Raw genomic sequence first — 12,055 nt, 5'->3', positions numbered from 1 at the left:
TTAGAACTTGCAGTTGTGCCTCTGGATTTCTCTATTTCTCCCTTTAGATCTCTCCATTTTTGCTTTATATATTTTGAAGATCTATTAGGTACCTAAAAATTTAGCATTGTTGTGTCTTCCTTTTCAATTGACTCATTTATTATTAAAAAGGTCCTTCTTTATCTTCAGTAATTTTTCTTGCCTTAAAGTTTATTTTGTATAACATTAATATAGTCACATCATTTTCCTTTGGTTAGCGTCTGTAAGGTTTATCTTTTTCCACTCTATTACTTTCACAGTCTGTATCCTTCTCAGCTTTATTTTAAAAATAATTCTCCAAGCTTTGGTACGACTAATCTAGATAAGTGCTGAAGGATAAACATGGTTTAATTTAAAAGGCCACTTTTCCGTATGTAAGAGCCCACAGCCACAGCGTCGCACTTGCTCCGTTCTGGGGAGTGCAGGAAAAACCGGGGGGGCCTTCCCGTTGTCCTCAAGGAAGGCCCTGCAACAACAAGTACGATCTAATGCGTTTCTGAGGCTGCCCAGTAAGAACACTCAAGAGCCCTTTACAAAAAAAGAAGCTGATGGTGGAGAATGGTCTTCTGGACCCACATATTCACTTGGATCTAAAATCACAGAATCTACAGGCTGGTAAAGGCCTTTGTGGTCTCAGCTCATGCAAATCTCAACTGGGTGACGGAGTGCCTTCCCAGAATGCTCACCAAGTGGCCTGCTGGCTCATGGGCTCACGAGACAATACCTTCCGTCCTCCACAGTGTACTTGTAACAAAGTTCTTCCTTTTATTGGGTTCAAATCAAATGTTCTTCACTGTAATATCCATGCAGTATTCCTAATCTGTTCTCAGGACTTCACAGAAGTTCGATTTCTCATCCATATGATGGCCCTTCAGAGATGCGAAAACTGTGGCCACGCCCCCTTCTGTTTTTCTCTCCTCTTGTTCCTTCTTCAGCTGTTCCACATATTACGCTACCTTCAGACCTCTCACCAGTGTGGACGCTCTCTTCCTTACAGATTCTGGTTTGTGGCATTCAGATTTAGTCCCGGCGTTTGTGATGAAGCACGACCACTCAGAGCAGAGCTGGACTATCATCTCCCTCCCTCTGGACCTCTGCTTCTGCTAATTCAGCCTGAGAACTCACTCACATGTTCAGTGGCCACAACTCATTCTCAACTAAAAATCTTGGTTTTCTTCACCCTCCATGTGAGATTCAGGTTAGACCTTGGCTAATGATACTATAACTCACCAGTCCTTTCTTCCCACAAATGATCACCTGGTTTTATGCCCACCTATTTAGCAAAATGGGGGTGAGAATTCTTGCACTGTTATCATCCTGGGGTGCCTGGGAGGCTGAACTATCAGATCTGAAGATGCTCCATGAGCTATAAAGACCGTTTCCATGTAAGACAGCTCTGTCTGGTTATCAGGCCAGGCATTCCTGTCTCTCTAAAAAGGTCTGACCTTGTCTGTCACCCATAATGACTAGAAAACAGACCTGTGAAAATCAACTTTTTCTGCTGAGGCCCATACAAGCCATTACGGACCAGGTTTTCTGCCACTTTCTCTAACACCTTGGTTTAATGAGAATCTCTTGTGTTCCTGGCTAATGTGCCCCCGCCACCGGGGAGAGTCTCAATCACGTTCTAGGGGTCTGTCTGACAAACACACAATTCCAAGTGGAAGGCTGGGCTGGTAACTGCTCTGTCAGGCCCTAGGAAATCTCTAAATTCGAGGCAGCAGAGTCTCTTTGAATTCATCCAGAAGATCACTGAGGACTGCTCCCAGTCCCTTCCTGAATGGGGAGAAGGTCTCCTCCCAGATGAGCCCTGACACGTGATTTCCTCTGAGGGGGGCAGGGAGGCGTTGAGGCTCCTGAGAACAAGGTTCGTGCAGATTTCAGGGGATCCCGTTCTCCGGTCCCAAGCCCTCTGCAGCACACTGTGGGACCTTCCGAGCGTGCCCTGCAGGGCAACCAAGGAGCATGAAGGGAACTACAAGCTTGCTGTGATAGAAGCAGCCACCCCGGGAACATCCCCTGTGACTCGGGAACCGCACTGGGTGATGGACCTTGTGTCAAAGGGGAGTACTAGGGTGGCACGGCCCTGCCAGCCCCGCCCATGGGTGTCAGTGAAACGTGCGAGATGTTTTGGTTGTCACCATAATTGGGGCTAAAGGTGCTATATATTCTGCAGTGTATGGTGCAGTGAGCCTCTAAAAGGCAGAGCTAGAATTGATGAACTAGAAGAACAGGGAAGCAGCTTCTAGAAGGTTCCCAGAACAGCCTTCCTACCAGAGAGGAGCATCGACAAGGGACAGGGATGCCCCGGAAGGTACCCAGAGTTCCTGGTTAGACAGACGACCTTCTGTCAGGGGTTCTGAAGTAAGGATGTCCCTTTTAGCCACAAGAATCTGAAACTTAGCTAAGACGACTTTGGCCACAGCAGAGACCTATTTAATAGGCAACACGCTAAAAATAGAGCCCTAAGTTTCTGTTCTCTCTTTTCTATTTTCTCACATGCTGGTTCTGCTGAGATAGCGGTTACCCTGCTGCTCACCGCCTCAGCCAAGGCCTGGCCGACAAAGGATGCCAGAAAACGCTGTTTCAGGCAGAGGTTTTCAAAAGTGCTAAACTACGGATCAGCTGATTTCGTTGCTAAAAACGTCCTCGTCAATTTCTAAGAAGGGGCTGAGGTTCCGACCAAAGTCACCGTGGTTAAGCTGCACAAGCCCTTTCTCCACGTCGCTGTTTTGGTCCACCTCACGTCAGACCACTGTGTCTTAGTTATGTGTACACGGCTATCCCCGACATAGGTGGACTTACAATTATTTATTTGCACAGGTACTTACCAGGTACACTCACAAACCATCTTGCCTGATTTGCCCAGGATGTCCTAATAGAGAAACGATCTTCAAATCACCTTGATATTCCTTGCAAAGTAAGACCTTCGGGGTTGGTAGACCAAAAATGTTCATAGCTTTATTACTTATGGGTGTGCAGGCATAGAATAATACTAACACATTCGTATGATACATTTCTTAAAGCTGTTTCACATCTATCGCTTTATTTATATTCTAATATGACAGTAACACAGTGAGGTAGGGCAGGGGGTGGATTACTGTCTCTATAAGACAGATGTGAAAAATGAAGCTCAGAAAAGAAAGTTTGCTGAAGGCTTTACACTTGGAGTGTCAGAAGACGGAGTCAGATGTTGAACACAGACCTTCTGACTCTAAACCTTGACCTTATTGTCTTCTGACCTCTTTTCACTGCACCGTGTGTGTCTGTGTGTGAGTGTGCATGTGTGCGTGTGTGCACCCGCATGCGTGCTGAGAGCTTGTGGGTCTAGGCTGTTACTCCAGCACTCACCTGCTGATCCTGAAGCTTGACTCCCACGACTCTGAAGGTGTTGCTGGCAGTGTTGTGGTAGATGTTGATCCGGCTGAATCCCTGCTGGCCAGGTTTGATTGGTACCCATTTCTTACTGGTGTCATCGTAGACCATCACGGAAGCCCGGGCTTGGCAGATACTCTGTTCACTGCAGAGCAAGAGAAAACATAAGCGTCAGCCTCAGCTCCGAGGGATGGACACTGGCTTTGCCTTTCTCAAAAACAGAGGCCAACTGCTACTTGACACAAAGCAACCTCTAGTTGCCTGAGCTTCCAACTGTCTCTGGAAGGGCTGCTCTGTGAGGTGACGAGGGTTGATTCTGTAAAGACCATGGGACTGGAGAGGAAGTTCTGTGCTGAAGTTTTCAATAGCAGGGGAGAGACTCACAGCTTTGCTTTCAGGGGAAAAGGTGCTTGAATGAGAAAGGAATCACAACTTTAATTTGACAACTGTCTACAATATTCTAGGCATGGTGTTAAATAAGACAACAAATTATTTAAGGGGAAATCAGTGATGAGCAAAATAGGCATGGGTTTTCCCAGGAGACAGCCAGCGCACACTGGTGGAGAGAAAAAAGAAAAGCCAAAAAGGCACTATGCTCTGTCTTCTGAATTTCAGACCCTGAAACCATGTATCTTTTACAAGAATATTAGGAGGCCCTGTTCCCCTAGCTAAGTCTTTGGGCTCTAGCCTCACAAAGTCTGGTAGCAATCAGAGTAAACTGTACACAGAATCAGACAGACCTTGGTTCAAATCAAGTCAGAGTTCCATCCCAACATTAACTAACTGCGAATCAGGTCACTTGCTGCCACTGGTACACTCGGCAAGTGGGCAAGTGGGCGTGCGCTCAGATACCGTCTCAGCGGCGGGGAGAGGCCCTGAGAGGCAGCACCGTGTTAGCTAACAAGGTGCAGACCTGATTAAGTCAGAGGAATGGGAGCTGGAATCCCAGCTTCACCACTTACTAGCATGAGACACAGAAGCCCTTAAGACGACTCTGGGGAAGCCAATCCAGGAAGAGCTGTGAGATGAACCCCTTGCGTGACGGCCCTGGACCACCACCCTTCAGATCTCCTTCAAAGGAGCCTATTAGGGAAGCAAAGCTGACCAGTGGCCCCAGTTGCTGCCCCTCTGGACGCCCATGTGTGCACAGAGGCCACGTTCTCTGGGCCGCTCTCCACCAATGACTCAGCGTGGCAGGGCTACCTGGGGGTGGGGGAGGGACAGCCTTTGCTCCGGGCTCAGCCTGGCCCAGACGCTCTCAGAATGCTTGTACTCAGTCCTCCCAGCCCCCTCCTTCCGCAGACTCAGACTGCATGGTGGCCTGAGGCTCTCCAGGCCTCTCCCTCCACCCTTCCCTGATGTTCTGATAAACCGCTGGTATCTAACCATCTGCAGGGTCTCGGAGTCTGCTTCTTGGAAGACCCAGAGTGACACCCCCTGCTACAGTGCAGGCTCCCCGAGGGCAGGGACACGCCGGTCTCATCCCCGCCGTGGCTCCAGAACCGGGCGTGCACAGTAGATGCCTGATGAACGCGGACTGTGGAGAGAGTGCCAGAGACGACCAAAACCCTCCATGTTCAGGACAACAGCAGCCCTAAGTGCACACCCAGCCTCTGAACAAACGCCGGCAGCGGGGAACTCAGCGCTCTCCAGAGCAGCCCATTCTGTTGTCCTAACAGTTGGTTTAATTGTCAGGCAAGCCCTCCTTGTTCTGAGGGACCTCTGCTCCCTGTCCTCCACAGTTACAGAGGTAAAAGTTCTGGAGAGCTCTGCCGGTCCAGTAGACAACTGAAGGGACGTCTTGGTTCTTCCAGCCATTCTTCGCACAACAAAGCTAAAGCCCCCTGCCACTCCAGGCCCCTTCCCCTAGAGAGTCCTGATCTGCCATGTGCTCTCTGGGTGCCTGGGTCCTACTGTTGGCAGGACGCCCCTGTCTTAGTCTGACAAGCACAGACGCCAGTGAGTCCAATAATACCCAGTGATGCCGAGATGAACATACAGCCCTGCCCTCGGCACGCTCACAGCTACTCGGGAAGTGAGACAAGTGATTACACACCTTGCTCAGCCCCCAGGGGTTAGGGGAGCCAGGGAAGGCTTCCTGGAGAAAGGGCTGCGTGGGCTTAAAGACAAAGAGCTCTCAACCCCAGGCGGGAGGAAGGGGATGTGGGGCTCCAGGAGGGGGAGGAGCAGCCAGCAGAGGCGGGGAGGCGAGGGCAGGGTGCTGTGCATGGGCGCTCAGGGGCTCGGGGGCTGGAGCTTGCCTGGGGACACCATGCACACCCGCAGGGCTGTTTGCGGCAGGAGATGTGGCCGCGTGCTCGCCGCTGTGCATGCCCAGAGAAGGTGCTTGAACACCATCCCTATTTTTCAAGTTGTACTTATATAGTCGCAGGTTCCCTTGTTGTTGTTTTTTAAGCACTTGTAGCTTTCAAATTTAACTTGTGGCTAAAAAAATCCCTATTTTTACCCCATTTGAATAGTGCTTGCCTGTCTCCGCTTACTTTATTACCACTAACAAAACCTAGATGCAATAAAATACCTGCTTACTTAAGATGCATCTTATTATTATCCCTTTGGGATGTCTGGTTTGTTTTGAAGGAGTCAGCATTTCATTTATTTTATTATTTTTCATTTCTTAAAGATACAATTGACAGGTAACACTATATTAGTTTCAGGTACACAACAGTGATTCAGTATTTGTATATATTGCAAATGATTACCACAGTAAGTCTAGTTAAAATCTGTCATGACACATAGTTATGCAATTTTTATCTTGTGTTATTTTGTTTTGTTTTAATAAAATCTTGATTGCTATCCAGCCTAGACATTGCTCCATATACTTAACTGTCTTCTCAACACCTTTGCCAGGACAGACACAAACTCCTCACTGCAGGCGAACTCCACAGGCATCGCGCCCTTCATCTGTCTACATCAGTTATCCTTTGAGGAAAGTTAATCTGGTAGACAAAATATTTTCTTTTTAAAAATTATCCACTGAAGCAATGACTAAACTTTTAAAACACATACATACAAGGTTTCCTTCACTGAATTACAAAGACCGTTCCTACCCCCAGCGCTGGCCCCGCACAACATGCAGACGCAGCCCCAGGGCGCCCACTCCTCTGGTCCGACGTGCAGCAGACAGGCGAAGCGGGCGGAGGGGAAGCTGACCTCTGCCAGGCAGCCTCTACAGGAGAGACCGCTGCTGACCGGTGGGGGAAGGCAGCTGAAGGACGCTCTGCGGTTTGTTCCACGTGGTGCTGAACTGCCAGGCTGAGGGACCTTTTCCGCAGGGACTTAACAGACGGTTCTGAGCAGTAGATACAACCAGAGCTCCTCCCCCAGAAGGCTCTCTGAACAAGCAGTCCAATCCCACTCATTCTGGGCTTCTGCACAGGTATTTGTGGGCCCTGTGAAAATGCAAGCCTGTAGCTCCCCCCACTCCACCCCGAGGCATAGGAGACAGAAACTAACAAAGCTCTGGACAGCCCTTCGTCAGGAGCTTAGAGGAGACAGCGTGTGTGACTCTGGGCCTCAGTTTCCTCATCCGTCCAAGGCCAGCCGGACCTCAGGGTCCCTCAGACAGTGGGGGTCTGCCCCAAGCTCCGCTCACCCTGGACAAGCGCAGCCCATGTCCCGTCACTGGCCTAGCAGTTACCTCTTCTGGACCAGACGTCAGAGACCGCTACTGGACACCTTCTGAACTCTCTCGCTGAAAAAGCAGCAGAGTGAACATACCCCGCACTTCCCGCGTGCGCCTGTGAACCTGCTCAGGGTCTTCCTGGCCCTGACATCAGAAAGCACTGACGCACCTGGGGAGGAAGCTAACACTTGAGACACACCTGCAACGCCCCCCCCAGTGAAGCGAGCCAGACGTCAGTCTCTGTTCCTTCTGGAAAAGCGCAGGGTCCACATCCCATCAGCTGTCAGACTCCCACTCCACCGCTCCCTGTGTGACTGGGAACGAGGTTCCTGAACCTCTCACTGCTGGCAGGCCAGGCTCCTTCCCATGCAGCACGGTCAACGCGGAATTCCTTTCCTCTCTACGATACCTTTCAGGGCTTTGCCAGGCATTTACTACAAAAACTTGAAGGACAGAGTGTAACGTTATAAAGTAAGGGAAGGATGCAAAGCCAAAAAGAGAAGCGACAGCAACAGGGCCAACCACAGAGGCTGGTTGGAAAACAGAGTCCAGGGTCGAGCCTGGAGACTGTTCAGCACCGTAAGGAGGGAGACTGAGTCCCACAGCACATTTCTGCCTCCTCCCAGAGCACCTACAGTCCGTCCTGCTTCTCGCTGCCTACCCCACGAGACGAGGAGCTCCTTGAAGGCAGGCCCTTGGTTGCTTTCCCTTTTGTAAACTCAGTCCTTTGGATGCGGTAGACACCACAAACTGCTTGTTGAATACATGCCTCTCTAACTGAATAGTGTGCCCGTGGGAACATTCCATTACAATCCCACTCCATTTATTCTCAGAGACAGAGTAGCTGCCAAACAAAAGCATCTGCTGGAGATTGCCATCAGGTTCTGCCCCCCCCCCCCCCGCCCCCAGCATCTGAGAGCCAGGAAGCCGCAAGGCTGAGGGTGGGCCCTCGGTGAGGCTGCTGCACCTTCGGGTTCAGGCCTGGGGGCAGAGATCCACTGCTCTGGGCGGGGGGGGGGGGGCTGCCCTCCCTGGCTCCTCCGCAGGTCCCTGGGAGCTGACCCAGCGGCCTGGATCTCTCACTGGAGGAGGATGGTCAGACCTCACCCTCCCTGCTCAGCTCTGGCGCCTCCGCAGACAGAACAACGCATCACACTCTGCCTTGCATGTGGCTGACCTTGTTGCCCTGGCAGGTCTGGGAACCCAGGTCCGCCTGAGGCGGAGGGGCCTCCTGGGAGGCAGGGCAGGACATCCAGTGCTAAAACCAGGACAGTCCCAGGCAAAGCAGGGTGAGTGGTTACCATCCTGGGAGCTCCCCCCCCACAATGACCATCAGAGGATTAAACACCTAACAAAGACCCACAGAAGGCAAGTCTGGCTGATGTAAGCTGATAGGAGCTGGCACCCACTCCAGGCTCCCAGCTGCTCCCTCCAGCTCACTTTCTCTTCCCTCAAGCTGAGAAATGTGATACCTGGCAAACAGACCTTCAGTGCAGGGCAGGGACTGACAGGGAATGGGATGAACACAAGTTACCCAGCGGGTGGGGAGTCACTCTCCCAGGCCACACAGGAGCAGGCACTCAAGGAGAGCCCATGGGCACAGCAGGGCTTGGAGGCCTGGCGCAGGGCGGGGCGGCCTCACTCTGAGAGGTCACCCTGACTATGGGGCCCATCGCCACACTCCCCCCTGGGCATGAGTGACTTGCCTCTAGGGTGACCTTTTTTCTCCTAACGAGAACAGACCTAAAACAGGTTTGATGTTTCGTTCTAAACTTAAAATGTTTATTCTGAAATACTTCATGCCTGGGAGAAGCAGGTTCCCATGATCACACCACTCAGTCCAGGAAATGAGGTGTCACCTCAGAAAGTTGTTTAGCTCAAGAAGCCCCTGCACCTCAGGGCCCTCCTCTCTGCCCAGGGAGCCACATCCTGAACTGGGTGCTTCCCGATTCTACGCTGGCCTTTTGCAGTCCTGTCATATAACTGAACAATTTGCAGAAGTGGTTCTCAAACTCCTTTGGTCTCAGGACCCCTTTACACCCATAAAAATTATTGAGGACATCAAAAAACTTCTGTTTATGTAGGTTAAGTATATTCATATTTACCATATTTGAAATTAAGAATTTTTTAAAACACGAGCACACATTTCCTTAGCTGTCACGGTGACAATGTCAACACACGCCATGCAGCCTTTGGAAAATTCCACTGTGCACTCGTGAGGTAAAAGTGAAAAAGGCGAACAATGTCTCAGTATTATTATAAATACAGTTTTGACTCACAGACCCCTAAAAGGGTAGGTCTTCTGATCACATTTTGAGAACTTCATTACAGCAATGAAAACAGTAAATTAGATCCGCATACATTAACAGGCAGAATCTCAAATGATGACGGTTTAAGCCTGGTTTTTGTGAGTGTTAGAATTAAAGAAAGGCTGTGGGTAAATAAACAGTAAGTGCAGTGTTAAACCCGGACATCTTTCCTTCCATCCAAGCTGGCTGGGAGGGTCAGACAGCCCCGTCAAACGCAGTCAAGACTGTCTGCCTTTTCTCCACTGTGATGCCACCGTTCCAGATGCCTGGACAGCTGGCTCCTCTTTTCTGTGAAGTCTAGTGGAATCTGGAACAAACACTTCCACCAACTGTTGGGAGAGTCTGATACTCTTAGTCTGAGCCAGTCTCAACCCCTTCCCACACTTTCTTTCGAGGCCACAAAGGGGCCCTTTCCTTGGGGGGCCATCCGAAGGTCACGTGGACATGAGGGCTGCTCCAACCTCAAACGCATTTACAAATTCCAATACACACCTGTATCCCTGAGTCTGTGGCTCTTATCACTCGTGGGAGTGGAACGGGCTGCACCCCAGCCTTGGGACAGCTGTAGAGATGGGGCGGGTCAGGGACGGGGAACATGTGCACATCTCTGAGGGGAAAGCCACAGCCTGGGAAGAGACCAGCTGCACCCTGGCCGACATCTGCAGTGATCAGCAGGGGTCGGCTCTAATTCCCATCTGAGTCAGTGCGTGCCATTCTCTGGGCACAGGGGTGATGCAGACCTTGCCCTGGAGCCCTAGGCTCGGGGGGAGGTGGGGAACGAGCAGATGACTGACAGAGAGAAGCGTGGACGCACAGGAGGGCCAAGGAGGTCTCCCGTCTCTTGTGGGGTTAACGTGTGAAGTTGGAGGCTACAAAGAACAACAGAGATTAGGAGGCCTTGATTCTAACTTTGACTATAATTCTGGGGCAAGCTCCTTCTAGAGGCTATGGCTAAACTTAGCTTTTGAAAACACAAGAGACATGGCTTCATATCCCAACTCTGCCAACTGCTGTCAGTGTGACCTGGAGTCAGTAAGCTGACCTAGCTGACCTCTGTCTCTACCAGTGAGATGAGGATAACAGTGTAACCCCTCCGAGGATGAGGGTTAAAGACAACATATGTCACATCGTATCATTAGTGTAATGTGTGGCAGATAACACTCAGAAAAGGGCACTGCTGTTACTTTCCACTTTTATGGGTTCAGTTACCGAAATGAAACCACCGGAGCAGACCAGTTCTCAACCATTTCCTGCCCCAGGACCCCCGGGGAGCGCCCCGCGCTCCCACGAGGATAACCTGGAACAGTTACGGGCGTAATGTCTCTCCACCGGAGACACATCGGATTCTCTGCATTGAAGACGACAGAGAAGCTTTGAGACGCCTGCCAGATGATTTGGCTACACATCCTGGGAGAATAAATGGACGACACAGTCTCTGAAGGCTTGTCTGGTTGCAAGCTGCTGGGACTCTGACTCGTCTGTGGGGACAAGACGTTGAAGGAAACACCAGCTACTCTCAGAGACGATCTTCCAAACCCCGCAGCAAGGCCGAAGGTGTGGGCTGGGGGGCTGTGGGGTGGACCGGGCTGCGTGAGACTTCTTACACCTTTGCGTATTCAAGATCTGAAGGACCGTGGAATAAGTGGTAATTACCGTGTCCCGGCAGCCAACCGACCATTGACTGTACAGGAAGCCTCGGCTCTGCCTCCCTGGCCGCTTCTCTGACGCGCCGAGCAGGAGCCCCACCGGGCAGCAGCTCCGCTGGCCCAGCCATCTCCAGTATCATCATCAGAAGCAGTTAACTCAGTCCAGCAACCTAACAAATGTGTGCTGCCAGGCCCTGTTTCAGGCACTGAGGATACTCTACCAGCAAAACAGACAAAAATCCCTCTGCTTTTGAATTCACATTCTAGAGGGGTGGAGACAGGTGACAAGTAATAAATAAGTCATATAAGATGTTATAAGTTGCTAAGTGCTTTTAGAAAAACAACCAACCAACCAACCAAGCACAACAAGGACGAGAGGGAGACGAGGGAAGGGACTGGAATCGTCTGGCAGAAAGGGTCAGACGCATCACTCCCTCCCGTGGCTTTTCTGCTGCGCTCTGGTAGCAGCTCGCTCCGGCTTAGCTTGGCCTCGTTCAGCCAACTCTCCCCGGGGACCTGTTCTGCACCGGCCGGCTCAACACCCCCACCCTGACCCCGAGCTGACACGCGGGTGTGCATCTGCCTTCCCCACCATCCTCCAGAGTCAGGTTTGATTCATTTCCTTCCTTCACACCCACCCTGGATCCTTCAGGAGGTCGTGAAGGCTCCCAGACAACCTACTGAATCTGGCTACTTTCCAGCGACACCGTGGCTCCAACACTAGCCCCAGTCATGGCCGCCTCTCACCTGCGTGACCGCACACATCTTCCTGCCTCTGTTCTTGTCACACTTCAGGCTGTTATCCACTCGGGGGCCACAGTGACTGTTCTTAAACCTCTATCGGATATCTTTTCCTTGTGTAACGCCCTCCAAGGCTTCCCACTACACAGCGATGCCAACCTAAGTTCTCCCGGGCTCCAGGCGATAAGGTCCAGCTGCTTCTCTGCCCCACTGCCCTTCACTACCCTCTCATGCTTATAGCTTCACGTCCTGTTCCTTCCTGACCCTTGAACTTGCCACTGTTCCCACCTCAGGGCCTCTCCCCTTGCTGTCCTCCCTCCCCG

The 12,055-nt window shown here is 51.2% G+C and overlaps 1 protein-coding gene across 8 annotated transcripts in view; it reads right to left on the bottom strand.

Moving 5' to 3' along the window:
• EVL (Enah/Vasp-like) overlaps window positions 1–12,055 on the bottom strand; it is a 134,383-nt gene that overhangs the window by 49,013 nt on the left and 73,315 nt on the right. For all 8 annotated transcript variants that reach the window (XM_072963701.1, XM_072963703.1, XM_015243348.3 and 5 more), the window contains exon 2: window positions 3,370–3,538. In XM_072963701.1, coding sequence (XP_072819802.1) covers window positions 3,370–3,538 — 169 coding nt within the window. The remainder of the gene's footprint in view (window positions 1–3,369; window positions 3,539–12,055) is intronic.

The sequence above is a fragment of the Vicugna pacos genome, chromosome 6, assembly GCF_048564905.1.
Source record: "Vicugna pacos chromosome 6, VicPac4, whole genome shotgun sequence".
NCBI lineage: Eukaryota > Metazoa > Chordata > Mammalia > Artiodactyla > Camelidae > Vicugna > Vicugna pacos.
Note: the sequence above shows the minus strand (reverse complement) of the source record. Positions and strands in the feature narration are given on the sequence as shown.